Genomic DNA, 14,802 nt, shown 5'->3' with positions numbered 1-14,802 from the left:
AATCTGGGCTGTGCAGGGATGTGCTCTGTAAAGGACAATGTCATTAGCTTAAAGAGTGATAAATGAAGGATGTATATTTTTTGTGAAGTGATTTATAAATATTGAAATGACCTCTATTGTACTCCTTAAATGAAGATACCCTCTTACTAACATTGTTTCCATATTTAGTGGTCTGTATTCTGAATGACTGCAGACATTCTAGTTTTCAAGTCCCAAAAGTGAACCAGCACTACCTGGTTAACACTGAATATCCTGGTGCAACAACACCATTCCAATAGATAGTAAAGGATACTGATGTAAAATATATTCATTTGCTGCATCATAGCAATGTATTGTAACAGAGTTTACAAACTAGCTTTGGCACACATTATAACGGTCTATGGATTGTGTTAGCACTGTTATTCCTGCTTTGTCGTTCATAGGCGTATGTAGCTAGCACAGTCTGCCTTCTTGGTGTGCATTAGATATCCTGTTCCTGCAGGAAGTTATACCTGAATTGTGAGTTGCCATTTTTTATGTATTTTAGCCACACTACACCTGTGTAGTGTAATTTGTCTTTGAAACCTGACCCAGAGTATTGCATAGGAATAATATTACAAAGCACAAATATGCTTACTGTTCGTATACAACTGTAAGTGTAAAAAGTTACTCATGTTTTGATATTGTTACTTCTTACTTTTATGTATATATTGTCTACAAAGATCATTCCTTAAATTAAGAAGTCTGTATGTGCATGCTGTAAGTGAAATCTTAACTCCTGATTTTCTCATTTTGGTTTCTTTTGTACATACATGAAAATGCTTGACATATAATCTGAATGAATAAAGTGCTTGCTTACCATTGGTGAAGTTTGTCAGAGCCTCCCATAAGAATGTGACACGTCTATCAGTTGCTTCAAGGTCAAGATATTCAGCTAGAATAAATAAAGCACAACAAATGTTACATTACGGTCAAGATATTCGGCTAGAATAAATAATGCACAACAAATGTTACATTACATCTGAAAGTATCATCTTTACTCCTTCATTCATTATATTAAAACTTTGTCAAGTTTCAGTTTTAAGGCAACAGAGAACTGTAGATCGACTGATAAATAGTATTCAGCAAATATTAGCTCAATGAGGGTAATTTTGTTCCCGGAATAGTTATTGTTTAGTCTTCACACACATAAAATAAAGAGTTGAATACCTCTTGATTTTTCATGTTCTGCTTTCTGCCTACTTCTCTTATCATGAAAAATGTTACTTTCATGGCTACACATTTTAACTGGAAAGCTCACATGCTCTTCCATTCATGAAGGCACCATGGAATTACTTCATTCTTTACTGTATAAGGCATATGCTTTACTTTATGTAAACTGATAACATTTTATAAATTTTTTCTTTCGTGTCAAGCATGTTTCATACCAATGAACTGGGTCCCATGGGTTGAGACCCATATGCATGGACTGCAGGCATTGGACAGCATGGCTCTGCAATGCCAAATGCCCAGTGGAGATGATAGCCTGAGATCTCTAAGGGAATTAATGGTGTAAGATTACAGGCAATGTATGCTAAACCAGTCACCTCACACCAATGAGCTGACATTCATACACAGAGTTCTTATGAACTTTATTGTTAGCAGCTGGTGTACGTTTGGTGACCAGTATGCTGTTAGTAGGGCTCGGATGTCAGTGTACTCTGTAGGTCAAGGTACAGAAAAGATGAACCAATGACTGTTAGATAGGAGAGGAAGCTCAGGGGGGTGACTGGGTGAAAAGCAACTCTAATGAGTCATGAAATTCTAAATGCTGGAAGTTTATGACAAAACAAAAGGGCTTTTCTTACCTCTGTGTTGTAGTGAAGAACCACTCACAGAGAATCAGACAGTCATGTTTATTGATGTTGATTCCTTTCATGTTGGAATTCTGGGGTTTAAAATTCTAAACCCTGTATCCTGGTAAGCTGCTCCTGTCACTAACGTGGCAATGTGTGGTAGGCCTGGCATTCTGGTTATACTGAGATGGTTCAGGGCATAAGGGTTTCTGTAATTCCTGACAGTAATATGGGGAGGCTGGGGATCCAATCACGTGTGTGTGTGTGTGTGTGTGTGTGTGTGTGTGTGTGTGTGTGTGTGTGTGTGTGTGTGTGTAACTGGTAACACAACACTGACAAACCAAAAAGCAGCATGAGAGGCAGCCAGGGGATACAAGGGACTGACAGTAGGTGTGAGGGGGGCAAGTGGGGATACCCATTAATGCTAGGATAACCAGAGCTTGGTGATTTCACTGGTTCTTATTCTAAGGACTGTTCATTGATTGACATTAGTATGGAGAGATGATGATTCAAAGCAGCAGTGCTGCAGGAACCAAGAGCACTGATTAACATGGGGACAGTGATGGAAAGCTAGAGGAGGGGCTACAACTTGTTGCTGATGGAGGAAGGTTATGGGCTCATAGAAATGTCAAGTTAGGTGGACCACTGCTGCCAACAAGGTCACTGCAGGGTCTGTATGGCCATTTTTGTCACATTCTACACTAGACATTGTCAGCAATGGTGATACATAACAATTGCAGACATTCACCATCTGTACATAGTTAAAGCAAATTGACATTCCCTTAATGTAGTGCTGGAGAAGACAAGTAATGATCCAGGAAGAACAAAAATCAAAAGATGTGTTTAGTTATATAGTTTAAATAATCAAACTAAGTAAGGAAAATCACTTGAGATAACATTCACAAATCTGGATCCATCCCTAGTGCACTCTGTACAAAAATGCAGACCAGCATGTTGACTACTGAAATTAGATGCTTGGTAAGTAGAAATGGTTCTTGGCACACACACACACACACACACACACACACACACACACACACACACACACACACACACACACACACACACACATATATATATATATATATATATATGTGTGTGTGTGTGTGTGTGTGTGTGTGGATTCAATTTATAAGCTTGAAATTCTGAAATCTCAAATTTCAAAATCACAAGCCCATAAAGTGGAAAATCCAAATACCCAAAACCACAAAACCGCGAAAGCCTAAATCCCGAAACCACAAAACCGTGAAATTCAAACTCCCAACACTTTCAAAAATCAATACAACACACACACACACAACTAAACAACCACATACATCTACCCTTATTATATGCAGAGGGGCTGCACCCCCCCTGCACCCTCCACACTCCCCTACTTAAATATTCTAACTCCAAGGTCACACTACACACACACATACACACACACACACACACACACACACACACACGAAACACCACCAAACAAGCTACATTCCTCTCGCACACACACACATCACAGTAATAACACACACTAACACACACTACAGCCCCTACCTAACATCCTTAAAGATAAACACTTACCTGAATCCATGAACACAGCACAAAACCAGAAATGTTAATTCAAAATCTCCCTCATTCGCACTTCTGGGGTTGCGATCTTTCGATCCTTCCACTTTATGAGCTCGAGATTCTGAAAATCGAGATTTCAGTATTTCGAGCTTATAAAGTGCTATTATATATATATATATATATATATATATATATATATATATATATATATATATATACACACACACACACACACACACACACACACACACACACACACACACACACACACACATACACACACACACACAGACACATACAGGTATTACAATTCAGCATGTTAAAACGTAAACATAATTATGAAGAATAAACTCCTTGAACCATATCATGAGATAAAAAATACTCATGACTACATAAATCACTAAAAAAAAAAATATATATATATATCTATATATATATATATATATATATATATATATATAATATGTTAGAAATACTGAAAAACTTGTAAAATATTATGTCAATGTTAGCTCATCTGTTTTTTTCTTAGAACAGGTTTGATGCTAGCATGATCATTCAAACCTGGTTCTATATCAGCTTGTAACTGTAACATCCAATTTAGGACATTTAGCACATATTTCTAACTTATTATTTATGTCACCACCTCTCAAATTCTTATGTAAAATCTGGATGACCCTAAAGCCAAATTCATGGTCAGCCCCTTTGTCCATCATATGTTTTGCGAAAGCATTAATAGAAGCTTTTCTATGTACATTCAATCTACGACTACACTTCGCAACATAGAAAGAGATACATCTCATACAGGTAGCAAGATATATGACATTAACTGTATTACATTTTGCTGAGCAGGAAAAATTGCACTTCTTTCTTGTTATTAGACAAACAAAAAAATGCTCACTTGTTATGTACTTAAGTTAACACAATTAAGGCATGGATAAGTCCCCATCTTATTGTATCTTAAAACTTTTGTATTTAAAGGTGCATCTTTACAACACAAAGTCTTTTCAGATTTGGACAATTCCTATAACTAAAGGATGTTTTTTCACCCACCATCTCCCTTAGCTGTGGCATACTTTCAAATAACCTCCAATTCTTAGTGATTATCTTTCACATGTTCCACATTCCTTGTATATGTTGTCATATACTGTAATCGCTGGACTTCATTACGTTTAATGGAAACTTCAGGGTCTGAATGCCATGGTGCAAAATAGGGCCTTGCAGAGTTATGCCTATCACTTATTACCTGCACCTTTATTTCTTCCATTAATTCCCTTTTATAACCCCTATCATCAAACTCATTTAACATTTCATTAATTTGCTCTTCACATTTAATATCATTGGTGTTTAACCTACAAACACATACTAACTGGCTCTTAACAATGCCTTTAAAAATGTGGGTTGCATGCATGCTCTTTCTGTGAATATATATATATATATATATATATATATATATATATATATATATATATATATATATTTCTATTTTTCTGAACTAACATTTTTATAAATACATGTATGGATATCATTATTCATTTTACTAATTTGTACATCCAGAAAGCAGCACTCCATATCAGATGAATTAGATTTAAAAGTAAGGGAGTTGGTGTTTACATGCAGTTATTCAATAAACTCATCTAATTCAAACTGACCACCTTCCCACAAGAGGAAGATGTAATCAACAAAACATTTATAAAACAAAACTTTAGATCTAAATTTATCAGGAGCCTTATATACAGATACTTTTTCCCATTCATTCAAAGTAATATTAGCATAAGTGTTGTCATATTTATTAACACAGATATGGGTGGCAGAGAGATTGAAACAGTTTGTGAGTTACTGGAAATTATCCTTAAAAACAATATTTTTATGTTTGAGGAACAAGTTTTTCATCAAACCTTAGGTGCGGCAATGGGTACTCCCGATGCCAACATGTATTCTAATATTGCTTTTAAATCTAATTCATCTGGTATGGAGTGCTGCTTTCTGGATGTACAAATCCTTTCTTTTATAGAAATTAGCAATACAGAAGATATTTTAGAAATCTATCTATGGAATGCACTAAACACATATCTTTTTGGTAAAGTCACCAATTGGCTATCAACAAAGAAAAACAATGGGACAAAGAACTGTACGAGATACAAGAAAAACTTGACAAATTAAAACTGTAAAATCTGACAGGTAACAATAATAATATAGAAGAGATTAATAATCTACATAATAAGTATTTGGAAATTTTTAATCATAAAACTAGGATTAATCTAGAAAAGTTTAAAATAATTAATTTCTCTATTAACCCAAAATCTATGCATAAGTTGGCTAACAGAACAAAACTACCTACTAAGTCTAACCATATAAAGGAGATTTATTTATATAAGAGAAAAGGAAAAATGACAGAAATAGAAGATATTAAGAAAAGAATTTACAAATTATTGCAATAAAATCAAGCAATATAATGTAATGACAGACTTAGAAGGGATAATCAAAACTTTTATAAAAATAAAATAATCTGATGACCAAGTTAAATTAATTGATAAACCTGTCTCAATGTCTAAACTTGAAATTCAAATTAAAACCTAACAAGGCATGAGGTAATGATGGAATTATATCAGAACTCTACAAGTTACTACCTAAGGAATCCTTAAACATATTATACAATGTTTTTTCTATAGTTAAAGACTTAACAAAATTCCTCCCTTCTGGAAATATATGCTTGTCTCCCCAATTTTAAAAACTAACAAAGATCCAACTGAAAGCTCTTCATGCAAACCAATTTCACTTTTAAATGTAGATTATAAATTATTCATGGAAATTCATGCTAATAGATTAAAATATATTCTACCTTCCATGATTAATGAGGATCAAACTGGTTTTATTCTAAATAGAAATACTTATGACAATATCAACAGAATAATGACAGTAATTGACAATATAAATAAAACAAAAGAGAATCTAACATTAATGAGTCTAGACATTAATAGTGTTTTGACTCTGTGAATTGGAAATATCTTTTGTAAGTCTTACAGGAATGCAATTTTCTAGTAATTTTACACATCTTATAAAGCTTCTTAATGACAATTGTTTTGCATATATTAAAATAGATACTTTTACTTCTGCTTTAATACAAATTTTGAAGGGAACTAATCAATGATGTCCTCTTTCACCCCCGAACCTTTTCCCAATTTTATTAGGTCAAATTTAGCCATAAAAAGCATTAGCATAAATGTGAATTTGGTTTCTAAAATCCATTTATTTGCTGATGACATTCTTTTGACACTGAGTGACAGTGATAGTTCCATTTCTGCATTTTTTAAGGCAATGTATGAGTTCCAAAAACATATGGCCTGTCCTTTATTGATAAGAAAACAAAAATACTATCCATAAATGCCAATGTCGATAGGATAATGATATATTTACTAAATACATTGTCAAAGAGAGAAAAAAATGAACTATTTAGGGATAACTATAACAGATAACATTATTGCAATTATACTAACAGCACAACCAGTGTAAAGAATCTAATAAATAAATGGAACAATGTTTTCTTCACAATGGAAGAGAAACTGTGTATAAACAAAATGATTATTTTACCAAAAATCTCATACTTTTTTCAGTCATTATCTTTACCTCCATCTAAATCGTATTAAAAAATGAATACATTAATTTTAATTTCTTTGGTTCCCCAAAAAATCAAGTATTGCCTTAACTCATTACATCCAAGTGATGCCTCCAGGTCAAAGATTGCTTGTTCATATTTGTATCAATAATTCCAAAACCATGCAATATACAAGGTTTTAAAAATGTTCATGTTAAAGTTTACACAATACCAAACTTAACAGCATTAATATTTGACCTCTGTCTAGTGCAGGCAAATAGACATTAACTGTTGTTTTTATATTAATTTATATAGGTATAATTTTCACATTTTTCTAAATATCTCAACAACCAAGTAACACAGACAGAACTCCTTAGCCTCATATGAAGGCTCCCAGCTAGATGAATGAAATGCTGCTAACATATGTATGTATGTAACCTGAATGGTTGAGATGTTGTAAATTGTTTACAAATATTACAAATGTGTTTACTGTGACTTATAAAATTCAGTTTAAGACCTAGAACCTAAAGAATACTACAGGTATAAAATTGTTTGTGCTGAAGAGTTTGCCATTTATACTTCTTTCATAATCCCTATGGTTCCAAAGATATGCATTTTTTTTAAATGTGAGGACTTAATCTGATGTCAAAAGGCATACGGTCCATCCATTTGAAGTTACAGTGCAAACTTCCTGAGCTCCATTGGAGTGAATGAGTTAAATCATCATATAATACCTTTAGAAACTTAATTTATAGAAATCCAACATATAAGCCATGGATGTTTCTTCTTTTCCCTATAGCACACACCCAAAATAATATTTTCACTTCAAAGTTAGGCACAATGATTGCATTTAAAGAAAAAAATCTTGTATATTGGTTTCATTTAATGAATACTGAAAACTGCACTCTGTTGATTATATCATGTGTAAATATGATTTAAGCAAAGATATGTGGTCGGATGTACAGTCTTGCAGACGATATGTAGAAGATAAAATTAAGTTAATGCAACCAAGGATAAGAGATATTATCCCAAAATGAATTTAATTTTTAATACTATTAATACAACAAAACACAATGAGAGAGGGTCTCTTATCCAAATGATATGGAGTAGTGAGGAAAGAAACAAAAAGTTGCAATGACAATTATTGGAACTATTTTACTCATAATAACAGACATCCTGATGAGGATAAGAAATCACTTTTAATATCTTCCAAACAGACAACTTCTTTTAGATGGAAACTTTTTACTTGAACATTCTTGGATAGATCTTTCTTCACACCTCATAAAATTGAATTGACATTTAAAAAGAAGCAAGTTTGTTGGAGATATAAACTGGAGCTTAAAGCAGACTGGCAACACATGTTCTTTGATTGTGTTCTACTTACACCTTATTGGAATAACAATCTTTTTTGCAGGCTTTATTTGGGAGCAATTTTCTTTTATCTAAGTCATTTACTCTTTTTAATATCCCTATTCTTGTCTGTGTTAAAATAATTAAATACCCTCTGTTATGGTTCATTTTATCAATTGCGAGGAAAGTTATAACCAAGAATTGGAAGAATGAAGATACAGCCCCTTTCAAAGAATTCATAAATATTGCAACCAAAGTATGTCATCTGGAAATTATCACCATTAAATCAAGATCTACTAGAATCACCTCCTACTATAATATGTGGGCAAATTTCAAGGAATTGCTTTATAAACAAAAATAGCTATACCCATTGCAATTGTAATGTGTAGGAATTTTTGAAAATCGTCATTGTTCGTAGACATTCTTGTAAATAGTTCTTGTTTGTTCTTGTTCATATTGTTCTTTTTTTATGCTCACATATTTCTAAATACAATTATTGTCATGTTCAATTTGTTTAGTTAAAATCTAATCAAAACTTTTAAAGAAAAAAGAATCCTTGAAACAGGTCTCAGCAACTCTTCTAAGAAGTTTATGTAGCTGTTATATCTAGTCTCTAGTATGGCTCAAACTCCATGTTCTAAACATCACTGAAAGTATATAAAGCATTTTAAGGGATACTTCATTCTCAGATTAGCATTCAAGGATTGTATTCCACCATGGATTCTATACATTGCACTAGAGAGACTCATATATCCTCCTTTTTTAAAATTTATTAGCCAGCTAAATCCTGTCTCTAGAGATTTATGATTGTTTTTCAGCGGACAAATGCATTAATGTAAATAGCTGAAAATCCTTTCAGTGAACATGTTTTCCACCTTTTTTCTTTTTTTGCAGGGGGCAAGTCCCCCCCCTGCAGTACAGCATGTGAGGAGAGACCTCCCATCATCCAACTTATATATACCAACTCCATGATGGCACAGTTGTTGAGAAAGTGCAACACCTCTTTTTCACTGGAAATGGCTTTCAGCAATAAAGATATCTTGCTGCTTTTTGTCAAAGAAGACTCTTTCAATACACATGTTCCCCTTTCTAGTGGCTATTTGTTCATGTAGAAAAGTTTCCGAGTTGCAAGCCTTATCAATACACCACCCTTTCTTGATTTTCATAACAAGTGTCGATATGTATCAACACATCTTTCATGCCTAAGAAAGCTACTGAGTCTAACCTAAATCAAACAATGCATTCACCACTCTTCTTTCCCAGCTATTCTACTAGAGGAAAGTATTTGCTGCATTGCTTGGAGCTTCATAAACAGATCAGGTTCTATGAAGAATGAAACAAGTTGTTTAGAATGGGGTCTCAGCTGTTCATACCCTTATCTAAAAACAAAACTTGGCTATAAAGTATCTGAAGTTATCACAGCTAAGTGGACATCTGATTGCATTATTATTTGCTAAGAAAGTGCAATAAACCTTTGCTCTGTGAACCTAGTGCATATTCAAATGAAACAGATGCTACTTCTAAAGCAGGTTTTCTCAGTACAGCCATAGACAGTTTTGCAATAGCTGTGTTGTCTTTATTGAATAATATTTCAAAATATTAAACACTGGATGTGATATAAAGGTCAAGGTCTTCGTTCAAGGCTACTGTATCAGATGAATATTTCCATGAAGGAAACCACCACAAAAAGCGATCTTGAGTCACTGTCCATAGTTAATGAGGATTGACCTACTTAGACCAGAAAAGAAAGCTATGTATTTGCCATAACAACAGACCTAGATGAACAGGGGCATCTTCATTAACACCCATCCACTTTCTTTCACCTCTTTCTGACTTGGTCTAGAAGTTTGGGATTATATTTGTCCACTTTGCATGGCATGCAAAAAAACCCGGAGAAGAAGGTCCCCCAGCAGAACATTTTGGATATAGGGTAGGGGGTTGTTAGACTAAAAGTTGCAGATGCTGAGCTGCAGCGTTGGCTCCATGTTCCTTTTCTTGCCATGGAACAATATGGCCATCTGGTGGGACTTGCGAAGACAAAAAAAAAACAAAACAATAAAAAGTACAAAAGTATAGATGTGAGGAGACAAAGATACCTATGAAGTACAAAATCTAATCCATAATATTACAGTCACCCCTTTCTCCAAATGTACCAGCATGTGAAGACAAAAAAACATATCTAGAAAGTTCCTACTGTAAACCTACAGTTACCTCCCCTCTAAAAGATAACCACCTTCTGTGCACAACTCTAATGATAGAGTGAGAAGACAGTGAAAAGAAGAAATGGCCACAAACATATAATTTGTTCTGTTGCTGTCATACAACACAGCATGCATTTTCAACCCTATTCCTAAAAGACATCTGCCTTCTACATACACCTCCGATATGTGGCAGCAAAAAAGTGAAATTAATAACAACAGCATTTAATTAAAACATCCATTACCTTTTTTTTTTATCTCCTCAACTGTAATCTCTGGATCCCCACAGATTTTCTTCTCTATCTCCTGCCATGTTAGTAGACTCAGGGCAATGTGTGGTACAACCTTGACTAGTCCAGCCTTCATTGCTGAAATCTGTGGAGCAGGAGACAGACAAAGCAATGATGCAATAAATGGTACTAAAGCACTGATTGTAACTAAGCAGGTTTAAATCAGACACATTTATGAGCTAAATAAATAACTTTAAGACTGACAGCAGATACTAGATTTAAGCCAAAAGGCATATATTTTGTCAAACAATTAAAGGTCAAATATGAATGTAAACCAAAAAAAGGCTCATTGGAATGTGATAGAAGAAATAAAGCTTAACATTAAATAAGAATATGTAGGACTGCAATATGTGTTTTGAGTGAAGTTCTAAAATTTTAGCTTAGATGAACAAACATTTGCTTAAATAAAGAAATAGTAATATGACCATTTTCCTTATTATTAAAGATACATATTTTTCTTCCATGGTGAGACGGAAATTTGGGGGACTGCAAAGGCAGCATTTTCATTACTAGATCACTGTTGCAGAAGAATAAGATATATGGATTATATCTTGCCAATAATATGATAACTAGCTAGCACCCAAAACTATAGGGCACATTCCATGTACCCTAACTGCTGAAGTCTGAGCAGATGCTACAGTTTATGCTACACAGAATGCTAAGCAGTTAGTTCTTAAAAAAATAAAAATAAAAAAGAAAAGAAAGCTCCTTTCTTTTTAAACTGTAGCACAGTACTTGCACATTTGTACACCATGTATGGAGCACTAAGTGTTTGTGTTCTGCCCACAAACAAAATAAATGCATTTAAATGCTGGTAATATACTGCAGTGAAGACCAATAGCAGACTGCCAATCACACCCACCAGTACTTTGCACCAGGTAATGCTGCCCGCTTCACCCCACCCTAACTGCACTACTGTCTTCAAAAAAGTGCTTGTTTTGTTTAGTTTAACTGTTTGGGGGAAACTGTTAAAAAAACAGTTTGTCTGTAGACCTTTTACATTTTTTTAGTGGAAATGTATAGCTAGGGACTTGAACTAGTGATTTGAGGGTTGTCACCCTTTTTTTGTAACTTCAAAATGATGAAATTCCTGGCTCTTCTCCCTGCTTTTAAGCCCTTTTTCAGCTAGCCATGGAGCAAGCTTTGGGCTCTTCAGCTATTTTCTCCTCTGTCTTCAATAAGAAGAAGAAAGTTTAATGGGAACCTTCGGTGGTCAGGCTGACTTCCTCAATGCCTTGGCCTCTGATAAGTAACTCTGCTGTGGCAAATCACATACCTCAGACCACTCATTGTCTTCTATTGATCATGCTGGCATTGTCCTAGAGAACACTCATATGCTATGGAAACTCATAACAACAATAATGCTTTACACAGACACGCACACACCTCTGTGGCTCTGCTCGAAAGTGGCACAGGAAAATCATTTTATTGGGTGACGAAAGCCAGGGTACCTTTTTGGCTGGGCTTGTATAGGCCCCAGGGCTGACAGCCTAGTACCTACCTATGAACCTATGAAATGTGATAATTTTACAGGATACAAGTTTGGGATTTTAGAAGTGGTCAGATACAATGAGAGGGGAGGGGATTGGTGTAATGAAATAGGGAGAAGGAAACTGATGTGGCAGTTGTCACTAAATGCCACCCAACCACCTGGTATCAATGACCACTTATCTTTGGTGCGTGTATTGAAGCAAAGGGCACTTAAGTTATAAAGGTAATTTTTGATAAAGTTTTTGATAAACTTTTAGCAATTAATCTACAAAGGAAAGAATATACTAAACATACATTTTTTCTATTTTTTTGTAGTTTTAACCTGTTTCTTTAAAATGTTAATTGACTTAGGTAATGTCAGCTATTTAAACCATGATGCAATGCTTTTTTATGGTTTTGAAAAAGTCTGTGATTTGACCAGACAAAAGCACTTATCTTATCTATTGTATGGGACATTCAAGAAACGGACGGTTTTATCCTACTGATTATGCCACTATCTCAGTTTGGTGGAATTGTAAGATTTTGCTGCACGTCATTCTATTAAATTGCTGAGTGGAACTTTTGGTTTTATCTGGGATTCTGGGCTTCTGAGTCAGTTACAGGAGTGTTTCTTGTTTTACTGGTGGATTTTATACTCCTGCATGCTCTCTTTTTATTTATAATTGTCCTAGAGAAGCTACTAAGGACTGAGAGTTAGGCACAACCTCTGCAGCTTTTGCAGTGCCCTTGTCAGGCAAGGGAAAACCATTCTTGTCGATGTCAGAGGAGGGAGCAGGCAATGTTTTATTGCAAAGCTGAATTAGAATACCTGAGTCCTAGGGAAGAGCCCCTTCCTATGGGACAATCACTTTCTCTGGGAGTATCTTAGAAAAAGAAAACCAAAATTTATCCATATTTCTTCTCTTGTTTCACAGAAGAGGGACAGGGAAGATTGGCTTGGCTTTGCTATTTGCTTATTTTAAGCCTTTAACTCCTTAAGTTCTGATTCCTCACTGAGTTTCAAAAGAAAAACAAATTCCTCTCTTTTTTATACTGATTTTCATTCAGAATGGCAGAATTTTGTTGGGGATATCATTCTTCAGCAATCCACCACAGGAAGGGGAATCTGATTCTGAAAAAGTTTTTCTTCAGAATCCCACCCCCCACCGTGAGTAGTTATCTTTTTCTAAAACCATAATCACGATGAAATAATTGTTTCAGAGGGAACATAATGAAATTCCACTATCCAAGCAAAAGTATTATGATCTGTTACAGCTGGATTTTCCTCAGTTTGCAGCTGTTCCTTCTATACTGTCAGCTCTAGAAGATGTTTTCTTGACAGCCTACATGATGTCTGACAGTCAATCCCTTGCCTCTAAAAGACTGATAGACTGTATAAGGTAACTTATTCACACAAATATCTATTTTCTAATCCAAAATTAGATCCTGCAGTTATTTCTTTGGCTAAATCATCTGAAGGCAAACACCTTATTAGTGCCAGCCCCTTCCCTTCTGACAAGGGCAGGCCATCTACAGACCCAAGAAACTATCAACCCATAAGCCAGGTTAGTTCTACATATAAAGCCATGGAAAGAAGAATCATGGATTTGATAAATGATGACAAAGGAAACCTTCAGACACTACAGCCAACTCAGTTTGGTTTTATCAAGGGCAGGTCATGCCTACTGAACCTGGTGGACTTCTTCGAGAAGGTCACCATAGCAACGGATGAAGGAAAAATGATGCATACTGCTCACCTTGATCTGGCCAAGGCATTCAACACAATACCCCTTTCAGGCATTGTAGACAAGCTCACTAAATTAGATGTAAATCCTTATATCACCTGGTGGATAGCCAGTTGGCTCATATATAGGACCAAGGAAGTCAGGATAGGGAAGTCTACCTTCACAAAAAGGCTGGTCACTAGCAGAGTCCCTCAGAGCTCAGTGCTTGGTCTGCTCCTTTTTGGCATCTACTTCTCTGAAGTCAAGGCTAGTAACAAAGGCTTCTGGCTGACCAAGTTTGTAGATGACTGCAAGCTAGTTGCAGTTATTTAATCACCACAAAACACCATTTCCCTCCAAGAAGACCTGACACTGACTAATAATTGTGCCAGAGTCATGGTCTAAAACTAAGAGCCAAGCAGTGCATAATAGTTTCTTTTGGAAAGACGGCTGCCCACAAATTACTGCATTTATAATACACCACAGTGAGAAGATCCATAGTCAGGGATTTAGGAGAGCATGCAGACAATCACTTAGCCTTTGGCCATCATGTATCTACTATAGTAAGGAGGTGTTTTTATGTTGCACAACTTATAGGCAAAAGTATGACACCTAGGTCCAAAGATGTCATTGTTAAATTGTACTCCACCCTCATAGACCAATCATTGAGTACAGTGCTCCTTTCTGAATGTACCAGACCAGGCATATACAACAAGTGGAGTGAGCGCAGAAGTTCCTCACAAAAGAATACACAATGTTTAGGCAACATGTCTTATGCAGACTGCCTCAAAGCTTTTTCCTTATACTTGGTTTCCT

General features: G+C 35.2%; 1 protein-coding gene across 3 annotated transcripts in view; it reads right to left on the bottom strand.

The window, feature by feature from the left end:
- Positions 1–14,802, bottom strand: part of LOC122813455 (E3 ubiquitin-protein ligase HECTD3-like) — a 770,789-nt gene that overhangs the window by 141,398 nt on the left and 614,589 nt on the right. For all 3 annotated transcript variants that reach the window (XM_044085771.1, XM_044085770.1, XM_044085772.1), the window contains 2 exons: positions 10,748–10,877; positions 839–913 (listed from right to left, as the gene is read on the bottom strand). In XM_044085771.1, the coding sequence (XP_043941706.1) occupies positions 839–913; positions 10,748–10,877 (205 nt within the window). The remainder of the gene's footprint in view (positions 1–838; positions 914–10,747; positions 10,878–14,802) is intronic.

This window comes from Protopterus annectens, chromosome 10.part0 (genome assembly GCF_019279795.1).
Source record: "Protopterus annectens isolate FY-2018-M chromosome 10.part0, PAN1.0, whole genome shotgun sequence".
Classification (NCBI taxonomy): domain Eukaryota; kingdom Metazoa; phylum Chordata; order Ceratodontiformes; family Protopteridae; genus Protopterus; species Protopterus annectens.
Note: the sequence above shows the minus strand (reverse complement) of the source record. Positions and strands in the feature narration are given on the sequence as shown.